Source organism: Eumetopias jubatus, unplaced genomic scaffold (genome assembly GCF_037043125.1).
Source record: "Eumetopias jubatus isolate StellerSeaLion01/CBP00866 unplaced genomic scaffold, mEumJub1_p1.0 scaffold_4, whole genome shotgun sequence".
NCBI lineage: Eukaryota > Metazoa > Chordata > Mammalia > Carnivora > Otariidae > Eumetopias > Eumetopias jubatus.
In genome coordinates, this window is record NW_028274810.1 from 81189628 (window position 1) to 81217293 (window position 27666).

Consider the following 27666-nt stretch of genomic DNA (forward strand, 5'->3'; position numbering starts at 1 on the left):
GAGATGTCAGGTAAATTTCCTGAGGGACAAACCATCAGAGCTGGAGGAAGGGGAGGGTGCAGCCACGTGTCACAGGAACAGGCCTTCCTGGATATTGTCCCGGCAACTGAAGCCAGCCACAGAGCAGCCAGCCATTTCTAGGACTTTGAAAAGGACACCAGAATGCTCTGGAAGCAAAGCTATGACTCTGGCTTTTTTCTCTCCTGCTTTTCCATTGGAAAAATAGAATGGCAATAGATGGCAAACCTTGCCATGGCCCAGGGGATTTCATCTCTTATTCTTGCCCCCATTCCTGATCTACAGGTGGGAAGATTGTTAAGGGTTTAGGCTGTGGTCACTGACATACTTGAATTTGAATTCCTGCTCTGCTACTTACTGTGGATGGCTTTACACACGCTTACCTCCGCTGGCATTTCATCATCGGCAAAGTGGTTGAAACAACAGACAGGTGCAGAGGGGGAGAGGTTCAGATAGGAAAATGCAAAGTTCTCAGCACAGATACCTGATTATTGTTATTACCAGCTAATAAAGTAAAAGTGGTAGCTTATGAGATGTCCATTTAACGTCAGGGAAAAGGAAGACCATAGGTGATGGAAGGAAAGAATACAACTTGGCATTGGTGGCCCAGTAAGGTAGCAAAAAAGTCAGAATGCATTTGACCTTTCACTTCCTGCTCTGGCTTTCCCGCCAGACTCATCGTGACAGGAGCCCCAAGAATTTCTGGAGGGGCTGTATGTGGGATCCTTCTCAACTACAAGCTTGGTGTTCTGCCCTTCCATAACTTCCATGCCAGGATGTTGGTCACCAATATGCATTCATTTAAGATTTATACGAGCTGACTGCTGAGATAATTTGAGGCAGCTTTCAGATTAAAAAGTACAAATTACAGCATTGAAGAATAAAGCAAGAACTGACTTCATCTAAAGAAAATAAAGAGTTGCTACTTTGGTAGCCCCTGAATTGGTCAGAACACACGGAGGTAATAAGGTAATAAAACTGGCTATCCCTATATTTCAGCTAAAGCGAAAATGGAAACACGTCGGAAGGCAGAGTTTTTATTTTCTGACAGCAGAAAATACACATCTTCATCTGTGGAGACAAAATGTTTCCTGGAAATAACCCCAAGCATGAATTTATCATGAGTCCCTGTATAAAGGACACTGAATGACATAGTAGGCAATATATTCAATTCTGTTTTCATAAAGACAGAAATGCCATTAAGTTGGTCAGTTTCTCATATCAGGGGTTCTCTGAAGACATAAAGCATAACATGAAATCATAACTCAGAGAAGGCATTTCTTTAAGGAACTCAGATAATGAAGTCTAGGGGAGACACCTTCGGGTCCATTCCACAACCATTACTGAGCACCTAGTCAAGCATCCCTCCATCCATCCACCCACCCATCCATCCATCCATCCATCCATCCATCCACCCAGCAGAGCTCTACTGAATGCGCACCATGTACCAGGCCCTCTAAGTGGCACTGGTGAAGACTGCTTGCAAGAGCTGACACCTGGACTGTGTTCTGAAGGACAAACAGGAGGACACCAGACACAGCAGCAGGAGGAGAGTATCCCAGGCCGAGGGAACAGCACGCATAAAGGCCCAAGGCAAAGGAGAGAGAAAGCTGGCCCATCTCAGGAGCACAAGGGGCTCCAAATGGCCAGAGCATGGGTGGGTGGGTATGGGGAGTAGGGGCACAGGGGCTAGAGGAGCAGGTTGGGGCAGGTTAATGGAAGCCCCTGTAGGAAGAATCTAGCAGGGAGCTTGGATTTTACTCTGTAGGTCATGGGGAAATGTCCTGGGAAGGTGGGGGAGCTGTGAAATCAGGGTAGTGCTTGCGAAATAACTGGTGGCAAAGAGGAGGCTACCCTGAATGGGGACAAGAGCAGAGCTGGGGCACTTGTGATGTGGCTGTTGTAAGAAACTGGGAAGAAAGACCGCAAGTCCTGGGAGATATTAAGGAGGCAGAATTTAGATAACTTGGGGGGCTTCCTGGATGTGGGGGCCCAGGGAAAGGGTCCAGGATGAGCTTCGCAGCTTTTTGGCCCAGGCACCTGTGGACATGGAGACACCAAGCAGAGAGGTGGGGTGCGGTGACAGGTTAGAAGCAGGGGAGTTCAGGCGTGAGCAGGCTGGGGCACAGCGTCCTGTGGGACATCCAGGAGGACAGGATGCCAGATACCCTGCAGGCACTAGGGACCACCGAGACCTTCAGGAGGAGGTTTCTGCCGGAGGTGACTCTCAGCCCACCAGCAGTGGGGGATGGTGAGACGTGGGACAATTACAGAGCATGGAGAGTGCAGGAGGGAGATCCCCTGCCCCTTCCATCCTTCTGCCAGCATCCTGGACTGCACAAACGCTGCAGAAGCCTCAGACTGTCTCCCTCCCGGCGCTTGCCCACACTGCTTACTTCCGGGACCGGGCCACCTCTCACCGGCCTCTCTCCCTAGGCTGAGCCAGGTGCCTTCCTCCTCTCTACCCCTGGCTGTATTTAATCATGGCTTGCTGTTTATCTCCCTCCCCAATAAACTATCAACCCCCTAAGGGCAGGGACTACTGGCAATGTCTTCTTCTTCTTTGTTCATTATTTGCTTCCTCAGCACCCAGCACAGACCTGGGCATGCAGATCAACATTTGAGACGTGGACAAACGAATGAGTGAGGAGGAGGCCCATGACTACACGGGATACTCCAGAAAAAACCAGGGAGGGTTGTATAAGGGTACTGCTGCTGGGACATGCCCCAGTATTCCAGTGGCTTAATGCTGTTGAAGATCATTTCTCATACAAGGGTCTGATCCTGGTGTCTCTGGTTGGTGGTGATTTTCCTCCACACAGTGATTTGGGATCCAGGCTTCTTCCAGCTTGTGGCTCTGCCATCCCCAAGGGACACAAACGCTCTGTACCGGCCGGCAGATGGAGGAGGAAGGATGAGAGGATTTTATGGGATCAGCCTTGAAGTGGCATACACCACTTTTGCTTACATTCCTTTGGCTGGGACCTTGTCTCGTGACTTCACCCAATTACAAAGGGGACTGGGAAATGTAGCGGCTTCTCAGGACACTTCAGCACTATCGACATCTTGGGCCGAGTAATTTGATGAGGGTGGAGGAGAGCTTCCCCGGGCATTGTAGGATGTCCAGCAGCATCCCTGACTTCTACCCTGTAGAGGCTAGTAACACCCTCCAGTTGCGAACATAGTCAAATATTCCCTGGGGGCCAGTACTGCCCCTGGTTGAGAACTGCTGCATTCTATGGAAGGGGAAGCCTGTGCTTCTGAGAGAGCTGGCCAAGCTGCAAGGGGGCCCCAGCAGGGGGACCAGGGGCGAGGAGTTGGTTAGGAAGGGCCACCTGGGGGAGGTGCCATAGAGCCAAGCGGGGTGGTTAGGACCATTTACTCTGCACGGTGAGAGAGGAATGGTACTGCTGTCAGAGGCAGTGTGAGTAAAGGCACGAGGCATGATAGCATAGCAGACTGGAGCTTCCAAATAGAGATGAGTCTAGAATAGCCCCCAACCTGTGCATTATGGCCTCTGAGAAGCCAAGGAGAAATCTGACCTCTTTTGCCACCGATGGGAGTGCTATCCCTTTCCTTGTATCACAAATGGACTTTTCTACAAGAAATGTCAGAATTCGGGGGCCCGCACATTTGGTAGCCCTGGAGGAAAGGCTGACCAGGGGCCCTTCTCACTTCTCCCTCCTGGCGTCTGAGGCCCACAGCCTCACCACCCTCTGTGCTGGGCTTTTTCTTCCTCAACCCTCGCTGTCACCTTTCCCTGGGAAGCGGATCCCTGTCATCTCCACAGTGACAGCCTTGCTCTTGGGACAGATGAACTTTGATCATGCTGGTGATTTACAATCCCCACCCTCCACTCAGACCCCAGGCTCCTCCTTGGAGCCCTTGCCTTTGCTCTGTGGCCCTTCTCTGCCCTCTGGCTGACCTACCCCCGCCACCCCCCCCAGGGGCCTCCACTTCTGCCCTCATCCTGCAGAGCCTCCTATTGGCCCCTGCCCCCACCCCTTGGCTTCAGAAAGCTCCTGCATTTTCTTCTTGGGTCAAAATGAAAATTGTAGGACATCAAGTCTCCAGCCCCTCCTTGAATCAGGCTGAATTCTCCAGCGCATCAGGTCTTGTTTTCTTTCTAAAACGAACTCTGATCTTATCTAGATATTAGGCTTATCTTGGCGAGTGACTATACTGCACTGGGCTTTTTTGCAACGTGATATTGTGGAGACATCTTGACCCGTGGCTGCCTACTGCTCTGGGGAGAATGGAAGGGGAATGTAGGGGGCCAGTCCTGGAGGCTGGGCTGAGGGCCACCCTCTCCTAGGCTAGCAGGGAGGGCTGTTATCAGCTCCTGGACTCCTGCTTCTCCCTTGCCCTGTGAATGTTCTCAAGGCTCCTGTCTCTGCCTGTACCCACATCACTTCCAGCAAAGACTACTGCAGTCACCTTCCAAGTGCATTCCCTTTTTCTGCCCCCTCCTTCCCATCTGTTATGGGTAGAATTGTCTCTCCTTCCTCAAATTTGTATGTTGAAGTCCTAACTTCCAGTACTTCTGAATGGGACTATATTCAGAGACAGGGTTTTGAAGAGGTCATCAAGTTAAAATGAGGTCAGGGTGGGCCCTAATCCAGTGACTGGTGTCCTTCTAAGAAGAGGCGATCTGGACACAGGCATGTTCAGAGGGGAGACAATGTGAAGAGAGAGGGAGAAGGCCATCTGCAAGTCAAGGAGAGAGGACTCAGAAGGAGCCAACCCTGTGAACACCTTGATCTCAGACTTCGAGCCTCCAGAACTGTGGGAAAATGAATTTCTGCCGTTTAAGCTACACACTGTGTAGTACTTTGTTATGGCAGCCCTAGTGAACTAATACGCCTCTTATTTCTCACCGCCCACGACTAAAACCCACACTCCTCACCACCCCCCACGCCTCTTCACGTCCGCTTCTTGTGCTCCCACCTCTTCCTGCATCTGCTAGGGGCCCCCCGTCTTGCTCACTTGATCCCCTACACTCTGTCTCTCGCCCCTGTCCCTTTTCAGAGACTTGCCCATGGCCCCTGTACCAAAAACCTCTTTCTCACCTCTTTGCAGGGCTGCGCTGCTTAATCTGGATCCCACTTTCGAGGTCACCACCTCAGAGAGGCCTGCCCAGACTACCTATTTAAAGTTACATTCCCCCCATATTCTTTCTCAGAGCACGATGACTTTTCCTTCATCACATCCTTAGTTAGTAACGTTATATATATTTATCTATCACCTACCTTCATCAAGCCAGGGACTGTTCACCTGGGTGTATATTTATTATCTAGTACAGTGTCCATCGTGTAATGATGCTCACTAAATATTTGCTGAGTAAATCTTCATCTTGCCAAAATCTCTATCCAGGCCTCAGGACCCTGCCAAAATCCTGCTTCCCTCCTTAGGTGAGCCTTTCGATCCCCCCAAGTCCAAGACAAGCTTAGTCTTGATTTGTCTCTGTAAAGTGTCCCTTGTGGCATGGTGATCACCATGGCCCGACTGTATGGGTTGTGTGTGGGGTGCCCACCTCTGCCCCACATCCTCCGAAGCTGGCCTGCACACTGTGGATGGCCTCAGTAAATGTATGTGGACCCAAGTAGATCAGAGAGAGGGACGAATGGTGGAGGAACTGGGCCATTTACAGGGATGAAAAGTGCACCCCTGCCCTCCACAGCCCCCAGTGAGAAGGATGACAGACATTCCTTTTGCCAGGGAGGGTTTGGGGGCAAACCTCAGCTGTGGGTTGCAGCCACAGAGCAAAGTTCTGGGGCTGAGAAGGGGCTAGGGGCAGTCCACTGGCCTGGAGCCCCAGAATTATAGAGCAGCCCAGACTCTTCTGCCCAGCTGTGGGCTGCTGGGGAGGGCTGGGCATCTGCCAGCTTGTCTCTGTAGGAGAACCCAGCAGGCAGGAAAGGGGGAAGGCCCAAGCTTAGGAGCCAGGAGCCCACCCCAGGGAAGGCCCCAGCCAACAGCCCCCCAAGGCTGCCATCCACTCACCGCAGAACCAGCCCCTCCCTCCTCCCCAGGGCTGGTGGGAAGGCCTTGGCTAGTCTTGGCTGGCTGAGCCCTCTCTTTCAGGGGCTGGGCCTGGACAATGGGAAGTGAAAAGCCCCCTCCCCACCGCCCTGGGGACATAAAGCAGGCCTTTCACTGTGGAGTTCTGGCTGCTTCGGTTGGTTCTTGGCACCCAGCAAGGCGGTGTCGGGAGGGGCGAGAAAGCAAGTGTGTTGGGGGTGGGGATGGGCCGGCGATTCGGAGGATGCTCGCCGGCCCTGGGCCACCGGGCAGGCTCCCCAGCTGTGGGATGAGCTCATTCAGGGAAACCGGAACAACTTGGGGTGGGGGTGGGGGATGGGCATCAAGGAAGCTGGGAGATCGTGGCTCTAGGGAGCAAGTTTTTCGTGGGGAGCAAGGACAAGCACCTTCTCCTCCGGCCCTGCCCATCACCCCTCTCCATTCGAGATCGGCAATCCCGTAGCCCTTTCCAGGCTCTTTCCCGAAAATTCCCAGGCCCCCGCCGACCGCCGGCCACTGGCCCCGGGACTCGCAGATAGCCGAGCTCCGGCTTGGCCAAACCCCTAAGCCCGGAGCTCAGCCTCTCTCCGGTGCCTCAGGCAAAGGGGGTGGGGTGCTCACCGAGTAGTGTCTCTCCGCTGGGCGCGCCAGCGGGAACCTTCCCCACCCCCAGCCTTGCCCCTCCCGGTCCCCTCCGGCCTCCTTCTCCCCCCCCCCCGCCCCCCGCAGTAGCTCTTCCCTCTCGCCCAGAGTTTGGCGTAGACAGCGAAGGAGCCATCGTGACTGACGGAGGAGTCTAGGGAAGACGAGACAGAGACAGCGACCGACTGGGGGTGGGGGATGGGGTGGGGACCGACGCTGAGCGTTTGGGGGCAGGCGGCAGCGGCGACGGGGGAGAGGTGGGGAGCAGCTCACGCCACTGGGAGAAACTCTCCCGGTTTGGGGCCGTGGCTGGGAGGGGGAAGGGAGAAGAAGCAGGATCCGGTTATTTAATTTTGAGGATAAATTGTACAAGTAACTCTTGCATCGTCCTTCCACCTCACCTGCCCCACGCACCCTCCCAATCCCTCACCCCTCCACCCGAGCGCATACATGCATTTCTCCCTCCATCCTGATTTTGTCTTAGGGTAGGGGCAGGACCGCATCGAGCCAAATAACCGGTCGCCCCCCCGACCCCCGTCACCCAATTCTTAACCCTGGGTGTGAGCGCACACACCCTTCCTTCTCCTGGGATGGGGTAGAAGGCTATTGCGAATGGGTCTCCTAAACATCGGCCCCGACCCCCAGATTGCAAGTTCAAAGCCACCACCCATGATCAGCTCGTAAGAGCCGTGACTTGGGGAACCGCATCCTTCTTTGGTTACCTTTTCACAGACAGTATTCCAATTTCCAAACGTGGAAGAGGCATGTGTGTGTGTGTGTGTGTGTGTCGGTATCACTGTGTGTATGTGCGCGCGTGTGTGGATGGGGGGGTGTATTAATGGGTGATCTTATAAATGGAAACGAGAGGACTGAACTTAAAAGAAACTGGTCAATTGTAAAACAAACAGGAATAAACAACCCTTTAGATGTAATTTGTGTTTTATCTGGAGGTGGAGGTGGCGCTGAAGAGGAACCCCCACCCTCCAATATTTTTTCCTTTGCTGCGCCTCCACCCCCAGCATTTGGAGCGGCGGAGAAGCGGCTCCGGAGTGATTAATCCGGGGATAATTCACCCCCCCCGCCCCCCGGCGCGAACCCCGCGAAGCGGGATTGGAGCGAGTCATTTCCGAGAGCGCAGCGCGCCTCTCCCCGGCCGGGCGGACACTTGGTTCATTCCAGCCGCAGAAGCTCAGGGCTCCCGCGTACCGGGATTTTTTTCCGAGCAGAAAAAAAAGCTCCAGAGCTCTCCTGACCTCCTTTCTCCTCGGCGGCGAGCGGAGCCTCTCCCTCGGCGCTGCCGGCCGCGCCATGCCGCGCTCGCGGGGACGGAAGCAGGGGTGCTGCGGCTGCCCCGCGGGGAGGGCTCGAGGCGAAGCCAGAATTTCGGCGCTCGTGTCGGGCGCCCGGAGCCGCTGGGGCCGCCGGCCGCCGCAGCCAACGCCGCTGCCGCCGCTGCTGCTGCTGGGCTGGGGGCTGCTCAGCGCCTCGGCCGCCGCGGGTAAGTCCGGCAGCGCCGGAGAGCCGCGGCCGCCGCGCGCCCCACCCGAGCTCCTCGCCCACCCCTCTCCGACAGGGTCCCTGTCCCTTTCCCCGCTCTCTCCCTTAACCTTCTCCACTCCCAGTCGCCCACCTTCCTGCTCAGCCTCGCTTCAGTCGATCCCCCATCCTCCTCCCACCCTCAGCCGCGTCCTCACCTCCACCCTCACCCTCATTGCTACCCTCAACCCCAACCGCAACTTGGCCGGATGCGGCCGGCGTGGGGGGCCTGGGAGACAGACATCCCCGCCGGGGGCTGAGGGGCACCCGGACCGTGGCTTCAGTTGCTCCAGCCTCCCAGCCCCCCTAGGTGCCAGGCTTTTCCCCGATAAACTTTCCTGGAGCCCTACCCCCACCGCCGCCTCCCGATTCCGGTTGGCACACGGGTCCTGGGGGCTGGAGAGGAATGGCGCGCCCCCTCCCCGTTTCTGCGTCCGCAGGGTCTGCCCTTCCTGCCCCCGCCCATTTGCTCGTGGAATGAAGCCCGCGCCCCAGCCGGAGCCGTATCGAGATTGCGCCCACCACCCCCCTACCCAAGTGTCCCCCTCCCCCGGGCTCGTGGCTAGAGGTGGGGGGGCGGTCAGGTGGGCGCGCGCCCAGGGCCAGGGTCCCGCGCACGCCTTGCGGGAAGACTAAGGTGGGGGCTGGAGGGTGCTGAGCCACAGGGAGGCGGGGGCGGGGGTTGTGCCCAGGGGCGAGGGAGGGAGTGTCGCCGCCAGGTTCCGCGCCGCCACGTTCCCCTCGGTTCCCACTCCGCGCCAAAGTGCCCTTTCCCGCGCCCTGCTGCAGCCGAGCGCCGGGGCTGCGGCTGCGGCGGCGCGGGCGGCGGGACCTGCTCCCGGCGACCGAGTCAGGGAGGGGGGCGGACCTGGCGGGTGCGACGAGTCCCTGAACTTCGCGGATGTCTGGCTGCAGCTTGCGGACTGGGGGAGGCACGCGGGCCTTCGGGAGAACCCAGTCCCCAGTGGGGACCACTGGCCCCGACTGGTGCCCTTCCACTTTATCTCTCGCACCCCTCTGAGGCTCAGTGCTAGCCACAGCCTAGAAAGTTCCGTGTGCCCGGGTGGGGACGGGTCCAACGGGCGACGCCTGGGGCCGCATTTTCATTTAGCGGGGAGGCTGACACTGGGGGAGAAAACCTGTAACACCTGCTGCCTAGGCCTGGACTCGGGCCACCTCCGGCCTGGATCCGTGGTTTTTGTTTTGTTTTGTTTTGTTTTGTTTAAACCACCGATTGAACCTCTGAAGGCTTGGCCTCCGCCACTCCAGCATCCCAGGGCTCCCTTCTTGGAAAGCGCGCCCCTTCCCTGGCAAGCTTTGTGGCCCATTCTGGGCTCCAGCATCTTATGAACGCGTCCCTTAGCCGAGAATGTTAGGGTTGCTGTTCTGGGAAGGCGCCCTGAGCTCGCCTCAGCCTCCCCATCCCGACTTGACCGGACTTTCTTGGTTCTCCTAGGAGTCATAGCTGCCGACACCCAGAGAGGGGCGCCCGCGGTGCGCTCGCCTAGGAGCTCTGGCCTCGCACACACCCACACCCACTGGGTGGCTGCACTGTTCACCACGACGCCGCTGGTCCCCTAGACTTGCCACATGGGCGGTGAGGGAACCGCTTCTCCGGGCTGGGACTGTCGGGGCTCTCCGACGTTTGTCCAGGTGTGGCCCTTGCTCTGGCTTAGCCGACTTAGATTTGCCCTGAGGCGATGGAACTGTTTTTCTGGCTTAGATTTGTCCCTGCCCCCGGGCATGTCATTCTCCCGGGGAAAGAAAAAGACCGACTCACTGGAGCTTGCACACTGCTGGGCAGTGCTGGAATCCTGCCTTGTGGGGAGAGATCCATTGACTTCCACCTCTTTGGTCAGTAGAGCAGTTGGCCATGGTGGTGGTGGTGGTGGTGGTGGTGAATGGCTTGGGGGAGGAGGCATTTGCTCTCTGGCTGGGGGCTCTGGCTTCCAGTACATTTCTTTTTAAACCTTTCCCGCATTTGGATGTGCTGTTTGGCCTTGCAAGCAGCAGAGGTTTGGAAATGGACCTGGTGACGGGTGATCGCAGGGTTTGGCAGTTTCGAGGGGGAAGCACATTCATTTTGTGTTCTCTTTACACTGTTGACTTTACAAGACGCTCAGGACCGAACTGTCTCCCTTCCTTGGACCCGTGATGACTGAATACAATGAATATAAGGATTTGAGAACGGGGAGCCTCCTCACTCACCTTTACCTTAGACCCTCAACCCTTCATCTCGCCCGTGCCTCACACTCCCCCTGGCTCCAGCCTCCACAGAGACCTCCCATCAGTCACCTCCTCTCCTAACTGTGGCTCAGTCTGTCTCCCTTCCTCCGTGTCCCCTCGGCGGGTGAACAGCTTTCTCTATAATCTAAAACAAGCTAACCAGACTTCTTGGCCCTGTTGACCTTTGAGCTACCATCCATCTCTTTACCTTTACAAGTGTTTTCAAAGGGGTCTTCAACTCACTACTGTTGACTCTCTGCTGTCTGCCTTCTGTCCCCAGGATTGGTACTCTCTAGGAAAGATCACCAAGGACCATCCTGATTGTCAGATCCCTCATACTTAACTGTGTTTATCTTCCTTTACCTCTCTGTGACTTCGAACCCTTTGGGTTACTCCTTTTTAAAATTTCTTCCTTGGGCTCCTGGGATACTGTGCTCTGCTGATTTCTCTCCTGCCTCTTGGCTGTTTCTTCCCAGTCTCTGGTAGTAGCACTTCTTCCCTCCTGTACCCGTTTCCTGCAGCCTTCTATTCCTTGTGCCTTTCCTTTGCTTCCTTTCACCACTTTGTGGGTGAGCTCATCCAGGCCCAGCCCTTCCACCACCACACTCTGAAGCTTCCAGACAGATGTCTCCTGCCAAGACACTTCTCCTGATACATCTACTGGCTTCCTAGTCCATGGAAACTCTGGGTCTAGACAACCCATATATCCAGCTGACTCTTGGATATCTTCACCTAGATGTTTCCCTTAAACTCATTAGCTCCTTTCCTGAGCCTCCAGGATTCCCTGTGTAGGCTGGTGGTACCTCCCAGTTACCCAGCCCAGAAACCTTAATGTCATCTTCAACTCCTTCCCTATCAGGTGGACATCAAGTGCCTACCTTCAATTGTTACTAAACCTAGCTACTTTTCTCTGGATTCAGAGGTTCTGAGCATTGACAAGGCTGTCGTGCCTCCCATACGCTTACTAAGTAGTTCAGCATAAAAGCAATATTGAACCGTAAGTATAAGGAATTCCACCAAAGTTCTGATTTTTCCTGTGCTAACCACTGCATTGCTTTTAAGAAAAAATCAAATACCAAATTACTTTTTGAAAAAATTCTCCCTGCTTTGCTTATTCCCTAAGTGCTTGTTTTCAGAGGTTTCTTGCAGACTGGAGCACTGACCATACCCAGTGTTTGATTGTAGTACTAATTGAATTGTCTTCAAAGTATTTATTTATTTGTCTCACATATTGAACTGCGAGCTTCCCGAAGACAGGGACAGCACTTTATTTCTCTTGGTATCCCCAGCACTCAGCTCAGGACCTAGCAGAGAATTAGTGCCTGATAAATGGTTGTTAAATCAGTGGATGGTTTTGAAATATTTTTTTTTCTTGGATGGTTTTCTAGAGACTGATAAGGCTAAATCAAGAGTTTTAGCGGCCAGGACAGCCAGAGATGACAAAGATGCCTGGTCCCCTGTTGCTTTCCCCCTGGAACTAAATGTCACAGATTGGTAAGATAGTTCCTTAGACTTCAGAACCGATGCACAAGCCCTTCGATGTAAATGTGCCCACCCCACCCCCTCCCCCCGCAAAGGAAAGATATTCAACGACTTGGTCACCAGTGTATGGATTTGAATTTTCATTTGCAATTGAGCTGCAAATTTTTGGTTTTCAAGAAAGAAGCTGACTATAGCAGGTAACGTTGACCATGTCTCCGGCTGGCAAGAGTGTGGCTTTGTTGAAGGTGAGGCAGGGATCGTGTGCAAGGGGACTGGAGAACCAGATTGCGGGCTCTTCGATTGCAGGGTTTGGGTTTGTCCAGAAGAGTCCAGCAGGTGGCTTCGGCAGCACCACCTTGACGCATGTGCATGACCTGCCTCTGCCTCATCATCATTTTCATGTCCGCAGGATTAAGGGACTCTGATTGCCCAGCAGAGCCAGATGCTCCTTGTGGAGAACTGGTTGATCTTCAGACCTGTCCAAGACTCAGGGTCCCCACTTGGAAAAGGGGCAAGTCATTCCTGTGTTGGGGGAAGCACTAGAAATCGGAGATGCACCAGACCCAGCATGTACCTACTTCATCCAGCGTGCCCATTTAGTGGAAGCTGGGGCTGAAGCGGGAACCCTGAGGTCAAAGGACTCAGCCTGGAAGTGTGTGAGCCCGCAGCCTGGCCTCAGCCCCCCAGGTACCCCTGAGGTACCCAGGGGAGTAACACTAATGGCTGGTGGTCAGAGTCCTCATCATGAGCTGGCACCATCCCAAGCACTTGGTTATATTAACTCAAGCCTCACTGCAACCTGGTGAGGCCGGCAATATTATCATCCCCATTTTGTACGGGAAGAAATAGGTTCAGAGAAGCTATGTAACTTAACCACACAACAAGTCAATGGCCAAGCCAGGGCTTGAAGTCAGTTTGCCCAACTCTGAATCCTTTACTTATAACCACACTGTCGTCCGACTTCTAAGGGGACCCAACGGGTGCCATGGCCCCGGAATCCTTCTGCCCAGGCTGCCTGCCTCCTCCCTGCTCTCCCCCCTGGGCTGCTCCCCGCTCCCCACCCTCCAACCAAGTGATGCTGTTCTGCTGTTGGCACTCGAGGCTTGGACCCCAGACTTCCAACCCCGCAAGCAGCCATGGTCCGTCCGTGGTCTCCACCACAGCTCCCATGACTGCACAGGCATCGTTGGTCTGCTGGTCCCAAACACCCATCTTGACTGAGCTCTCCAGTGGGCTCTCACAGCCCCCAAGCTCCCCTGATGTAAAGCTCACCAGGACATATTGGAGTGTCTTGGTTAGTGAGGTGGTACCTGTTCATATTCCCTAAAGGCCTATGTGCTCAGGCAGGGAGGTGTAGCCCAGACCACAGCACCCAGCACCCAGCAGACACCCAATGAGCATCTGTCCAGAGGATGAGAGGCAACTTCTCGGGAACCCAAGGCCTCCTTATCCTCACACTGCTCTCTTGGACATTCCCAAGGCCAGGGGTTCAGAGGAGTGGGGAGGGGCAAAGAGGCATGCCCAAGTGGGAGGCGGCCCAGGCCCTTCTGGGGAGCCCTGGGGTATTTGCTGTCCTTTCAAATGTCTGAGACATTACTATTCAATTCGCATAACAATCCAGGTACTTTATCATATTTGAAGAGATTGAGGCTCACAAATTAAGCGGTTTGGCCAAGGTTATAGAGCAGATGGGTGAAGGAGGCAGAATCAACCCTCAGGGCCACCTGACTGCAGGGACCACTCTCTTAATTCATGGAAAGCAATTGTCATGGTGCCAGACACCCTGTTAGCATTCAGTGCATGTTAGATGCTGCCACCACCGCCATTACCCCTACTGGTGTTGCTGCTACTGTCTCCGTGCTTCGGGCACCAGCCTCGCAGAACTGGGAAGGAAACACGTCTAACACCGTGGCACTCTGAGGTGCTGCTAGATGAATCTGCAAGTCTTCCCTCTTTGTTCCTCCCGTGGAAAGGACACCCCTAAGAACCTGGCCAACTCACCCAACGCCATCAACCCCGGTCACTCCTCTTCCTAGCAGGGTACAGCGGGAGGGTCCTTTAGCTCCCCCTAAAAGTTGGACAATGCCACTGATACTGTGCTGGGGTTTTGCTCCTTGAGAGGGGGAGACGGCCTCCCACCCTCTCCTCTCCGCCTGCTGCAGAGATTTTCCACACAGGGGAACATCTGGGTGAACCTGAAAATGGAGGATTATTTCAGAGTCCTCTGCCTCACAGAGACACCGTGTCAGGATTCACTGGCTTTGAACAGAACTTGGCTCTCCCTTGAACCCACAGAAAGCAAAGGGGAGGCTATGCAATGTGGGGTTTTCTCAACCTGAAAATGATGGCGAGGTTCTTAAGAGCTCTCTCCTGGCTCTTGTAAGTTAAGAGAGACAAAAGAAACTCATTTGTTTTCTTTCTGGACTCTTGAGAGCTCAGTTCCCTGGATTATCTTTTCATACCCCTCCTTTAAATGAGATTCTGTCTTTTTTTTTTCCTCCGCTCCCTCCCAGATACACATTTAATTGTTAGATGTTTGGGGGAGGGTGAGACCCTTTGACTTTCTCGTGTAGCTTCATGTAACACGAAGCATGGTCTCGCCTCTGTATACGATCATAGATGAGAGCTTTGACAAAGCGGGGCATGGGAGGGGAGAGAACGTAATGGAATACCATGGCTGGGAATTGGAGAAATAGGGTAATTTGAGGCGGACTGAGCTCAAGTAGGAAGGAGTGAGTTGGGGCAGGATCAAGAGCCTCCGGGAAGTTTTGGGATGTGATAGATGGAATGAATTGGGGTGGATTGGGATGGGTGGTGGAATGGAAAAGAACAGGGTTGAGTGAAATACAACGGTCTGGGGTGGGCTTGAGAGGGTGGGAGAGAGAGCGTTCAGGGGACTGACTGGCAGGATGGGGTGGGTGGGGTAGGAATGGATTAGATGGATTGGGGTGGGATGGGATAGGATGGGATGGGTGGACTCCGGGTGGGGTGGAATGGGACAAATTAGGATTTGGTGGAGTGGGGGCGACTGTGTCCTGGTGGGATGGGTGAGATGGGGATGAGTCAGGATATACTGGGACAGCTTGAGTTGGGTGGATGGGATGGGATACGGGGAGACGTGGGGTTTATAGGCAATTGAGTGGGCACTATAAGGACATGGAAATGAGTGAGGGCACCAGAAGCAACCTGCTTCACATGATTGTAGCATTTTCTTCTTCCTCTCCAGGGCTCCTCAGGTTTTTCTTTACCAGGCTTGTGAAATCTCCAGCAGATGGGAAGTCCCCAACAGCCCTTGCTTCCACTCTGGCATGGATCCTAAAATGCTGGAGGCTCCAGTCTCCTGCTCTCAGAGGTCATTCTTCAGGGAGAAATTGGGAGTCCTCTGTGGCCAGCACCATGAACCCTGTCAGAGAAATATGCCAGAAACATGACAGGAGCCCCCCGTGTAGTCCAGCTCCAGAGAAGTGCACCGTGTCCTCCCTAAAGCTAATGGGGTGGCTGTACCCACCAGAAGCCATCTGCTTGGTGGTGTAGGGGTTCACTTCAGTGGCACTACTCTCTTGGGGAGCCTCCCCACTGGAAACTGCCTTTTACTTTCTATCTACTTGTTTCTGTAAATATCAGAATGTTTTAAACTGAATTAATATCTATGAGGATGTCCCTCCTATCATTGAAAGTCATCATTATAAAGAACTTTTATGATGCTAGAAATAATATTATTTAACCATATATGGTTAAATTACTGACAGCACCAAGATAACTCTTAGAAACTTACTTGAGAATCTCCCATGGGGTCTGGAGCAGAACATAAACGCTGGCATTGGGTCACAAATAGCCTTCCTCCCTGCCAATTTCTAATTTATACTTAATTAAGGGCAATTGTAATCCCAAAACCTCAAAAAAAAAAATGGTGTGTCCATCCTCTGGGTTTTCAAACTGGAAATCGCCTAAGTTCCATTATGAAGTAGCTACATCTGTTTATTGAATGGAAGCGAGCAAGTGTGACGGTTTCAAGTTTAATGGGAGAGAGCAGAGACTTTGAAATTTAGATCATCTGAGAGCCACGTCCCTGTGAGAGCTCCCCGGGCGTTTCGTGCGGGCTCTTCTAGGATGAGCAGGTTTGGGAGGGTGGACTCAGCCCCGGGAGCTGTGTCTGCTGGTTGCTGCCCTTCTCTCGCCTACTACCTGCTGACCCTCACTGCCTCCTCCCTTGCTGTTTCCGGGGAGGGGGTTGAGTATGGAGAGAGGCGGAGAGATCGAGTGAGACTTGTGTGGGCTTCTGGCACGTTCCTTGGCAAGAAGAAGGAGGTGAGAGTGTGATGATTCATTTTCAATCCCTGTGAAAGACTTCCTAGCATGAAAACAGCTACTTCTGGCATGGTGTCCCCTCCCCACCAGGGACCCGGGTGGCCCTGCCCTCCTGGCCCTTGCCATCTGTGTAGCTCCGGAAGGGCTGACCCGCAACAGATCCTCGGCTGGAAGGAAGGGATTCTCACGTGTTTGATATCTGTCTTGAAATTTGGCGTGAGGGTCAGGAAACTAGTATTCCAGCCTTGGTCGTGCCTCCACAACTTCTGTGAACATGATTTCATCTTCGTGGGCTTCTATTTCCTCACCTGTAAAATGAGGATACTATTACTCACTGTGCCTATGTAATGCTGGACTTGGAAGCTCTTTAATGAACCAAACAAAAAGGATCTGGAGATGTGAGAAGAGGCCACTAGTCTGAGCCCCGTCCAGGTGGCCAGGCTGGCTTGGCTTGGCTTTCTAGGGATGCAGAGCCCCCTCCCTCTGCAGACCACCTGCTTCATAGGGGGAGCTAGTGAAGAAGGGCAGACTTGCTGGGCTCCCTTAGCCCTGATCCATTCTTAGCCCTCCGATGGCCTGCGTGGCTGCTCAGGAGAACTTGGAAGGGAGGGGACCAGCACTTGCCCATCAGACATAGGGCACAGCCTTCTCTGTACCCACCAGCTGCCCTGGGGCAGCATCACTGTGTGCTCCGTGGGAGAGGGGTGATTGCCTAGGCTTCTCCTTCACTAACACATTCATCCAGGGGATGTTCTGCACTGAGGCCTTTTAACTCTAGCAAGATGAAAATTCCTTATGTTTCAGGGCCACTGGGACTCATATCTCCTATGACATATTTTTTCCGAGGAACATGGAACGAGGAGTATGTTAGAGAGAGTTTTCCTGAGTGCCGTGGAAGACACAGGTGTTTTTTTTTATTTTGTGCCTTTTTATTTGTTTTGCGCTCAGGTGCATAACATTGAATTCATCCCACCCTCAGACCATGACCCTTTAAGATCATCTTTGGATCCAAGGCTACTCTCTTGTTTTATTTTCTTCAGTCCCAAGGCATTACTGCATATTCCTCCATCTGTACCCACTCTGATATATTTGATAGATGTCTTGAAATATGCATGGATCCTTATATGTAGGGTGGTTTTGTGTGTGATATGTGTTTTTAATTTACATAGATGAGAGTGAACTACACATTTCATGTAGTTTCTTATTTTACTCAACACTATATTTTAAAGATCTAGCCCTGCTCCTGTGTTTGTCTGGTTTGTGGTTTCTAACTGCTGTGTTGCATCATGAGCTACGCATCACATTCTGTGTATCCCTTCTGCCCGAGCAAAGACTCTGGCTTGGCTGTAGCTCCTGGCCACACATGAAATTCTGAAGAACATCGTCATTCATGCTCTCCTGGGACTCTGTGTGAGAATAACTGGGGGCTCTATCAATGGGGAATTGGAATCCTTGAGTTAATGTTAATTTTCTATGTTCTGCCGGAATGTTTTCCAGAAAGGCTCGGCCAGGGCCCATTTCCCCCAAGAGTTTCTGTCTCCCCATGTCATCACCAATACCTGATATTATCCATCCTTCTAATTTTTGTCGTTCTGATGAGTTTAAAGTGCCATCTCATTGTTTTAATTTGCATTTCTCTGATTACTAGTAAGTTCGAATATCTCTTATATGCTTGTTAGTGGTTTGAGCTTCTCTTTTTGCAAATTGTCTATTCATATTCTTTTGCCTGCTTTGCAGTTGGACTTCCTGTCTTAATCTAGGAAAATTTTCAGTCGATTTGCAGAAGTTCTTTCTATATTCTAGATATTATCCTCTGTCAATATTAGAGGTTACACATAACTTCTCCCAACCTTTCATCTGTCTGTTTTATTTATGGTGTTTTCTTTGGACAGAAACACTTCATTTTATATGGTCAGATCTATCAGTGGTTTATGGAAGGCAGAGGTTGAGACATGTGGGGACAGTGAGGAGCTAGAGGCAAGGCGGGTTCCCAAACCTGTCTGGCTCTGCCCTCTCGCAGGACTGGCTCTCTGTATGGAGGGCTTTGAGGATTTTCAGAGCCTTTCTATCCATACGGGGCTCCTAAATCTTACAAAAGGTCTCTCTTCTGGCTCAAGGCCCTGTGTTATCTGAAGGTGCTAAAGTAGAAATTAATTACTTAATGCTTGCCACACATAGAGAATGTGAGGGACTACTCAGTCCTTCAGCGAGGCATTTATGGAGGGTCTGTGCTGTGCCCGAGCCCTCAGACGCACTGGGGACATAGACGAGTTTCATAAATGAGGAGACAAAAAAGAGGCTTCATGGCTGCATGATTCAGTTTCCAGAAGGTGGAAGCCAACCAAGTGTCCATCAGCAGATGAGCGGATAAACCAGATGTGGTCTATACCTCCACAGGGGAATACTATTCAACCCTAAAAAGGAGGGAGACTGTGCAGGCTACGATGTGAATGACCCTTGAAGACATTCTGCTAAATGAAAAAAGCTAGTCACAAAAGGACCAATACTGTATGATTCCACTTGGATGAGGTACCCAGGGTAGTCAAATCCATAGAGACAGAAAGTAGAAGGGGGTGCAGGGGGAGAGGGGAACAGGGAGTTAGTGTTCAGGGCGTGCGGAGTTTCCTTTCTCTTCTGCGTGTCCCCCACCCCGCTCCCCGCCTTCCCAGAGAACATAAGCGTCCGACAGAAGTGCCAGGAGTCCGTGAACCCCCACTCCATAAATTGTGGGCCGTAAATCACGGTGCCATTAATCCTGCCTCAGTGAGAACAGCACCACACTTTCCTCCTGAAAGAATAAAAATAGGAAATGTACCAACTACCAACTCGGCGATGACTCAGCAGACTGGCTGGCGGGGCGGGCGCGGTGTTCCTCCCGGTCAGTCACGCACGCCCCTCACCATTTCCCTCCTTCGTCCTTCTCTTCCACCTCTGCGGCCTGTCTCCTTCCCCTTGCCTTTTCTGCTCCCTCCTTTTCCCCAGCCCCGTGACCTCCCTGGCATAATCGTGGTCCTCCTCCTCACCCCCGGGTCTCACCTTTAGGTCGACCCTCTCCCTGACCTCTGACCTCATGGTCTCCACCTGCACCTGACCTGGGACACTCCCTGTCCCTGGCCTCTCCTTTGGCCAGCTTTCAGCCCAGCAGCGCTGTCAACTAGGAGGATTTTTAAGGCCCTTGGCCTCTCTTTCATCTGCATAGGGCCAGTGGGCCGCCTGCTGGGGCCCTGGGCTGGGGGTCATGCATATCAATACTACTTCAAAGCGCCGGCCTCTGGCCAAGGACGGTTATAAACTCCCAGGGAACTCCAAGAGCACAGTGGAGGGGAGGAAGGGCAGGGCGGGTGCCCCTGAGGAGCAAGCAGGCTCTCCAGGGGTGAGCACACGTCCCTGGGATGCTGAGGATGCCGGGTAAGAGGTCTAGGACCAGGGAGTGCCTTGCACAAAGGCTGCAGGCCCTGTGGCCTGCCTTCCCCTCCGGTGGCACCACTGTCTCTGTCCCGGAAGCTGGGTGCTGTCCTTTAGGGCACAGTCAGGCCCCTGGCTGAGAGCTGTATTTTCCCCTCCTTAAGCCTGGTGCTCCTAAGAAGTCAGTCTTTCGCGGTTGGGAAACTGAGTTGAAGGAGATGTAGTTCCTCGCGCCAGACCATACTGCTGGGGAGGGGAGAGCCCGGATTTAAAGCTGGTCTGATTCAGGCCCAACTGGGCACTACCGTCACTGTAGCCAGGTTTCCAGTTTCACATGGAGAGTCCCAGGCCCTCCCTCCCCTGGTCTTCTGAATCAGAGTATGTATTTAGGAGCAGGGTGTGCCGTCTGTGTCCTGAAGGAGTTCTTCTTCTTCTTATTACTACACGCATGGGGTCTGTCTGTGAACCTCTCAAGCAAACAGCTCCCCAGTTCCAAAAGTGGAGCTCAAAGGACATAGGCCTTCAACCACCACTCCTGCTCACTTTGCTATGGCCGCAGTCTTGAGGGGCTCCCAGGACCCAGCAGAGGAAGCAAGGAAAGGAGGCCACCCCCTCCCCTCCTTTACTGTTACAGGAATTTTGTCCCCTTAGTGCCCGAGGTTCTCAGTCACACCTCTTCGAAGCATGAAGAGGTAGGCCAGACGAAAAGTGGTGGGCAGCAAAGCAAAGTTTACTGAGCAATCCTATAAAGCTCCCAGAGAGGGAGGAGTGGCCTGAGAGGGTTACCTTTGGAGTTTCTAAGGGGTTTTTATGAGCTCTTTTGTGGAACTATCTTGAGCATCCTGAGTGGGGGGTGGGGGGGTGGGGGCGGGGCTGTGGCCTGTGGATTGACTGCTGAGGTGTGCCAGTCAGGGTTTTGATGATGTACGGGCTACCTATCAGGTTATTGTTCACGTGTTGATGGTCTTTTGGGCTGACATTTGGAGACTAAGTCCCCCTGAAAGTCCCTCCACCGAGCTAGGGCTGTCCTCCCAGCCTCCCCACCCGCCCCCCGCCGGGTGGGCACCTGGTCTAGCTCCAGCCAGGAATGTAAGAAGGCTGGGTTCCTTGGCCCCACTTGGGAGCTTCCTCTGGAGGCCTGCCTTTACTGCACCCTAACCCCAGCCTCACCAGGCCCTGAGCCCACCTTAACCTGCCTACAGTGCCAAGAGTGACCAATGTTTTATGGTTACTTGTTTTGTCTCAGGATGTTTGGCAAAAGTCACTTTTGCAGAAGCTGCAAAACAGAATGCTAGTGTGGTTTTGTCTGTCCCAGCTTCCTGCTTTCTTGTTGGGGATCCTGGCCCTGACTGCCTACGTGTCCAACAAACTCCTAAGCTACTCCCAGCCCTGCCCTGGTGGAGGCAGGAGCAGCAGCACCCCCGCCCCCACAGGTAACCAGATTTGTGCTGTCAGATTAGGCGGCCCCCACAGGAGACAGGAAGCCACGTAGTTTGGCAGGCAGGCATTTACATTCCTAAACTGCTTAACCCACTGAACAAAGGGCCTGTGGGTGAGGGTCGGCCCGCACCGCTTGGAGCTCCAGAATCCCAGAGTCCTTCCAGCCCCTGGTTTGTTAGGTGAGAAATCAGGGCACTCAGGGGAGTCTTATCCCTAACTTCCTCTGTGTACTAATTCCCATTATTCTAGATTTAATATTCACTGAAGAGCAGACAAAAAGCGCTAAATGCCACTTTGCTCAGGCCTTGTGGTGGGAGGCAGCCGGCATTCTAAGGAAGAGGCACTGTAGGCAGGCTAAGGCCGGGTCAGTCAGGTGGGGTCAGGGCGGGGGGAGGCTGGGGTTAGGGTACAGTCAAGGCAGGCTTCTGGAAGAAGCTCCCAGAGTGGGGCCGAGGAATCCAGGTCCCAGCCCTCTTGGCTTCCTGGCTGGAACAGGACCCGGGCCCCCAGGGGAGCGGCCCAAGCTCAGTGGAGGAACTTTCAGAGAGTCTGCCTTCCCTGTGAGGAGCCAGAGACCCAGCAGGGAGACTGAGGCAAAGGGCCAGTAACACAAATAAGGATGCTAAGGCAGAAAGTACAAAGATCCTGGGAGGCCCAGGAGTGACATTCATTTGTGAGGTAGGGACTATTAAATCAGTGCCGTGGGAGAAAAATATTTCATGATCAGATGAGCCTGGGAAACACTAGGTCCTTGGTACCCAATGTGTGGTCCAAGGCCTTGCCAGGAAACTTCTTAAAAATGCAGCCTCTTAGGCTTCACTGCCCACCTACTGAATCATAATTGCATTTTAATAAGATCCAGGTGATTCCTGTGCCTGAGAGAGTCTGAGAAGCACTAGCGGACACACTTTCTCAGCACAAACTTTGGAGTAAGTCCAACCCAGCCCAAATCCTGGTTCTCTTCTGGGCCTCAGTTGTTGCATTAGTAAAATGAGGCAAAAAACCTGACGTTGCAGTTACACCTGTAAAGGTCTTTGTTTGCAAGGGGCCTGGCTCTGAGCACACAGCTCTCCTGCAGGGTTTGGGTTCTTTTATTCACCCCGACAGTGTCCCCAGCACGTAGGACAGGGCCTGGAGGACAGTAGATGTTCAGTCCATGTTTGTTGAGTGAATGAATGCATATCAAGTGGTTGTCAGGAAAAACTGAACACCCTGGAAGCTAGTTTTTAGAGCAGCGAAGACACAGCGAGGTTTTCCTTTCTGTTCTTTGTTGCTGCATCAGATTATGGCAGATTCCCCAAGGTGAAGGGTCGCTGAGAGGCTGGGGCAAGGGAGTAGTTGAAGCTTTTGACACAGAGCGATGAGTTTGCTTGTCTGGGTCAGGCTGTGTTGCAGGAAGATTCTGTTGTTGCTGTTGGTAGAATTAAATTATTTTGAGCAGTGTTAGCCTTTAACACTTTAGTAGAAAATGAACTGATCAGTCTAGAGAGATCAGGGTCGGGTAAGGTGGTAAAGGAGCCACTGTGTCTGAAACCACTCAGCATCCCTAGTCCTCAGACTTTGAACCTAGAAGTTCACCTGACCCAACCTGACTCCTCTCCTTTCTCTTGGATCCACCCCTTGTTGACCCCTGCCCCTCAGTGCGGTCCCTGGTGTATCCCGCCCCCGGCTCTGTGCTCCTCTGAACCATAGGCTCCATCTGGGGAGCTTTCTCATTGCTGGGGCAGCCTTGCCCACTTGCTGTCCTGAGAGTCCTTGTCTCCTCCATCACAGAGAAATTGTCATTGAAGGAAACAACCACATGAACCTTGCTGCTGAATTTGGGTAGGGAGGCCCTGCCCAGGAATGGCACGGCTGTCGTTGGCATCCCTGCTCTGCATGAGCCCATAAACACACTTTGTTTTCATCTTAAAAGCATACTAGGGGCACCTGGGTGGCTCGGTCGTTAAGCATCTGCCTTCGGCTCAGGGTCCTGGGATCCAGCCCCGCATCGGGCTCCTTGCTCAACGGGGAGCCTGCTTCTCCCTCTGCCTGCCGTGCCCCCCACCCCGCTTGTGTTCCCTCTCTCTCTCTGACAAATAAATAAATGAAATCTTTAAAGAAAAGCACACTAAACAACACCCCTTCCTTGACTCTTCACCCCCTTTGGCTGTCACCCCGTCTCCTTCCGTTCCTAGCCATGCTTCCTGGGAGGGTGCCTGCCAGCTCCCTTCTCAGTGCCTGCCATTTGGCTCCCACCCTCCCCACTCCAGGGGAAGGGCATTAGCCCAGGGTGCCACGTGACTCCCTCCTCCCCAAGTCGAAGCGTCTGTCTTGGCCTCTAGAGCTTTCTCTGTCAGGCACAGCCCGCTCTTGACCTTCTGTTTGTCCCTTCCTCTCCTCAGCATCTGACACTGCTCATTCCCCCTCCCTACCTGAAGTTGCGTTGGTATCAGTGCTTCCATGGCTTTGCCCTTAGCCTTCCTCTCTGTTGATCTTACATTTCCTTCCTTCCTGGGGCTTAACACCCCTATCCAAATGCTGATAAACCCCACATTTGGGTCTACAGAACTCCGGATCCAGCAGCACACACATGCGTTCATGGTCCAGCCCCTCCCCGCCCCCCAGTGCTCACCATCCCGTGCTCTTTTGTGTTCCAGCCCCAGAAATTGCCGCAGTACCATCGAATCTTCCTAAGCTGGAAATCTGAAAATCATTCTTGAATTCTACCCTCACGCACTGCCTTCCGCTAATCAAATCTTATGGACTCTGCTTCCCAAATATCTCCCGAGCCTTCCCACGTCCTCCCGGGTGCTGCTGTGACCCAGGCCTGGACACTTGGGACCCAGTGCTCTGGCCATGGCAGTGGCCATGGTGTTGTCTAGCACATCTTTCTTGCCTTCCTCCAATTGGCGAAGCACACTTTGTTCAGAGAGAAGGAGGGGAGGCGTTGCTCTCTGGGGTGCAGGGGAGGGGCATCCCTTGAGGAAGTGGCAGAGACTGAAGCTCTTGGGATAAGCGTGAGCCTTGGCAGGAGTTCAGGCTGATCTGTCCCTAACACCCCCTCCCTTCCGGGGTTCTGACAGATGGGGCACAAGGACAGAGAATGCTAGCTGGATGGAAAAGAAAGTTCTGATTCATTTATTAACAGCTGGGTGTGTGCCTGATACCTGTCAAAGCACAGACTTTGGGGACATCCTGTTGGAGGACATGGCTCAGCCTGAGCCCAGGGGTTCTTTCCACCTCCCACGGTGAGTGTGACTCTTGGCTCTCAGGAGCTTCTGCAGAATTAGGGCTGGGATGGGGGTCTGTGGAGCACCCTCAGTGTCCCCTTCCTCAACCACGAGAATGATGGGTGGCTCTACCCACTGGTTTTAGGTCGGATGGGGGGTATCCAGTGGACACACTTTGCCTTTCAGCTCAGTGGCCCTGCCCACTGGTAAAACGCAGCCCCGCCAGGGGTGAGGAGGGAGGGGGCAAGCGGCAAAACTGCCTTCTGAGCCTTCCCTAGCAGGGGGCAAGGGGGGAGCTCCCCCTCCTCTGTGTGCTCAGACTGCCGCGGGGTGTGGGGGTGATGGATGGGGGCGAAGCAAGGCTCCTGAATGTCTCTCCCCCTCGGTCCGCATAGCCCAACTTTGTTAGGACGGGGACACTGAGTTCCTTCCGAGAAACTTGTGTTTCAAGGCACTGTTTCCACCAGACTGCATTTATTAAGAGGTGCATGGATTCGTTTTTATTCCTAAAAGACATACGTCACTGCCGTTGTTTTCTGGTCTGTTGGCACTGATCAGCTCTCCCAAAGTCGCCCACCCCGAAAAGCTTACCAGGAGACTGCCAGGGGGCCCGAACAAGTTCGCTAGGCTTCCCAGCTTCCTTCAGCTCTGTCCCTGGACTGAGGAAGGCGAAGCCACATCCCCCACGTGGAAGCAGACATGTGACATTTTCTACCTTCCAGCTCTCCTGTTCCAGAGCCCTGGCCTCTCCCCCCCCCGCCCCCCCCCGGGGGGCTGTGGCCTTCTTTCTCCCATCATATATTGTCTGAGTCGAGGTGATGAGATGTTCACTTTCCTAACAGGTGGTTCTGATCTTTGGCTCTGGGAAGAGGCATCTTCTTGGGAACTCATTCTCATTCCCTTTATCTGAGGTTGAGACTCCCCCCATTTTTTCCCACAAATGCACCTCATTGCAGTTTCCCCTTTGGGTGCAGTGGACAGCCCTGCCCAAGGGGCTATAGTTTTCGATGCAGTAAGCAAAGGGCCTGGGGAAACCAACATCCTTTCATTCTCAAGCCTTGTGGGGGGTGGGGTACGGGAGGGCCACGGCTCCGTCCCACCAATCAGAATGGACAAAGGGCAGTGTGACCTCACTGATTGGGAATACTTCCAGCCCAAGGCAGACACTCAGCATTTATTTGGCCTGTGCGTTTTGATCACGGACAAATGCAGCTTCTGTTAGGCTCTTTGAAATATTAAAAATAGCTCACAATTTCTCATTACTGCTTTTGAAGACCTGTAGGGGTCTGGGAGCCCCAGGCTGGGGGCAGAGGTCTGGTCCAGTTCCTCCTCTACACCTTGCCCACCATACCTTTCCTCCCTCTCAAGTTTGGACCAAACTGAGTGAAAACCAGGAGTCATTCATTACTGATAAAGCTGATTGGAGAAGCTGGCTTTGGATATGCGGCCAGATTGGCTTGTTACTACATCACCCCTGAGTGGGCGGGATTTACCTATCCTTTCCCAGGCACTAGGGGACAACCCCCCACCTCCCTCACAGGAGCCAAGCCTGCTGGATAAATTTAAGGAGGTGCCGGGCGGGTGGGGCTGAGCTGAGTGGGCCAACTTCTTCCCGCAGTCTCATTATTTAGACAAGTTTCTCCCTGGAAACATCTGCGGGCCTGCAGTACTCTGCCCTCTGGGGCACGGAGTGGGAACTCTCTCCCTTCTATGGAGACCAGCCTGGAGAGGGCCTGTGCTGTCCCGCACGGATCCTGCTGTAGTGGATCTGGACCAAGCGTCTGCCTCGCTGGAGGCTGTGGGGGCCCCGGGCAGGCAGGACCTGTCTCACGCACCTTGGGCGCAGCTGGAGATGCCAGCCAGCCTTGGAAATTTTGCAGAGCCCCTATCCAGATGGAAAGACGTTACGAAGATGTTGATTATCTGGGCTGCTTATCTCGGTGACATACTTAAATAAGAAAATAAATTGTTCATTTTTCTTTTCCCTTCATTGTCCCCTGGAAGAGTAAATGGAGAATGAGCTTCATCCAGGTGAATTGTTAGGAAATGGGACTGCTGTTTAAAATGCATCCGCTCTGGAGTCAGACCTGATTCTCCTTGGTTAACTCCTTGATAGGAACTGATGTCAGATTAGGGCCGGGCACCATACATTTGCTTTGCAGATGAAGGATCAGAATTGAGTGGAAGAGGAGAAGGGGGGGTGACAGAGGAAAGCAGTGGCAGGTGCCAAGACCTTTTCCTTCTTTCCTCCCTCTCCTCCCCCCTCCCCCGCCTCCTTTTCTTCCTTCCAGACACTCAACCATCTATCCATGCATCTGTCCAACCAGATTGTACTGAGTTCCCACTTTGCTGGGCACTGTGTGGGGTTCTGGGATATAGAGCTGATGGCATGCGTGGTATCTCTCTCCCCACTTCCACCCCCTAAACTTCCATTCTTTCTAGTACATCACCCTTGGGGTGATCTTTTATTTTTATTTTTATTTTTTTAAAGATTTTATTTAGTTATTAGAGTGAGAGTGAGCAGGGGGAGGGGCAAAGGGAGAGAGGGAGAGAATCTCAAGCCCCCTGATGGGGTGCTCACTCTCACCACCCTGAGCTGAAATCAAGTGTCAGATGCTTAACCAACTGAGCCACCCAGGCGCCCCTGGGGTGATTTTTTAAATGCAGTGTGGTGAATATCAGCATAGAGTTTAGCCCAGAACTGGGGTAGGGGTTATGGGCGCAGACAGGAAGGGCAGGAACGCAGCCAGGGAGTATCGGGGAGGACTTCTGGATATACTTTGTAGGTAGAGCCCACAGGTCCAGTGGGAGTCAGTCTGGGAAAGATAGAGAAGAGCAAACCAGAGCTTTGTTATCTGGTAGCTGTTGTTGGTAATGGCCGGGAGGCAATTACCCTAGGGTGAAAGTGCGTTGCCTGGATGGGGCACCTGTCCTATTCTGATTGTTGAGCTGTACCTAGGCACCATGCCACAAGACCCCACCAAGTTGTTCCCATTTTATAGAAATGGAAACCGAGGTCTGAAGGAATGAAATGACTTGCCCAGGGCTCATTCACACAGCAGGCGAGTGATGGAGCTGGGACACCACCCATGTGGGGTTTCTACAGCTGGTTCCACCACAGTGCACAGACCAAAGATCCCTACATGAGTCTAGCACCAACCCTAATCACAAACCATTCCCATGATAGTAGCCATAAAAACATTATCTTCATGTATGGAGCTCTTACTGTGAGCCACTGCACCAAGAATTTTATTCTGTCGTACAATGGGTTTGTAAGCTAGATGGCATTATTATCCCCACTTTGCGGATGGGCAGACTGAGCCTCAGTAATGTTAACTAATGGCTCAAGGTTACACATGGTTGTTACACAGGAAAG

At 53.2% G+C, this 27666-nt stretch overlaps 1 protein-coding gene across 2 annotated transcripts in view; it reads left to right on the forward strand.

Annotated features, from left to right (window-relative positions):
- The first annotated feature begins 7989 nt into the window (after positions 1-7989).
- The window catches only part of CSMD2 (CUB and Sushi multiple domains 2), a 588524-nt gene continuing 568847 nt past the window's right edge, over positions 7990-27666 (forward strand). For both annotated transcript variants that reach the window (XM_088023017.1, XM_028113838.2), the window contains exon 1: positions 7990-8179. In XM_088023017.1, the coding sequence (XP_087879143.1) occupies positions 7990-8179 (190 nt within the window). The remainder of the gene's footprint in view (positions 8180-27666) is intronic.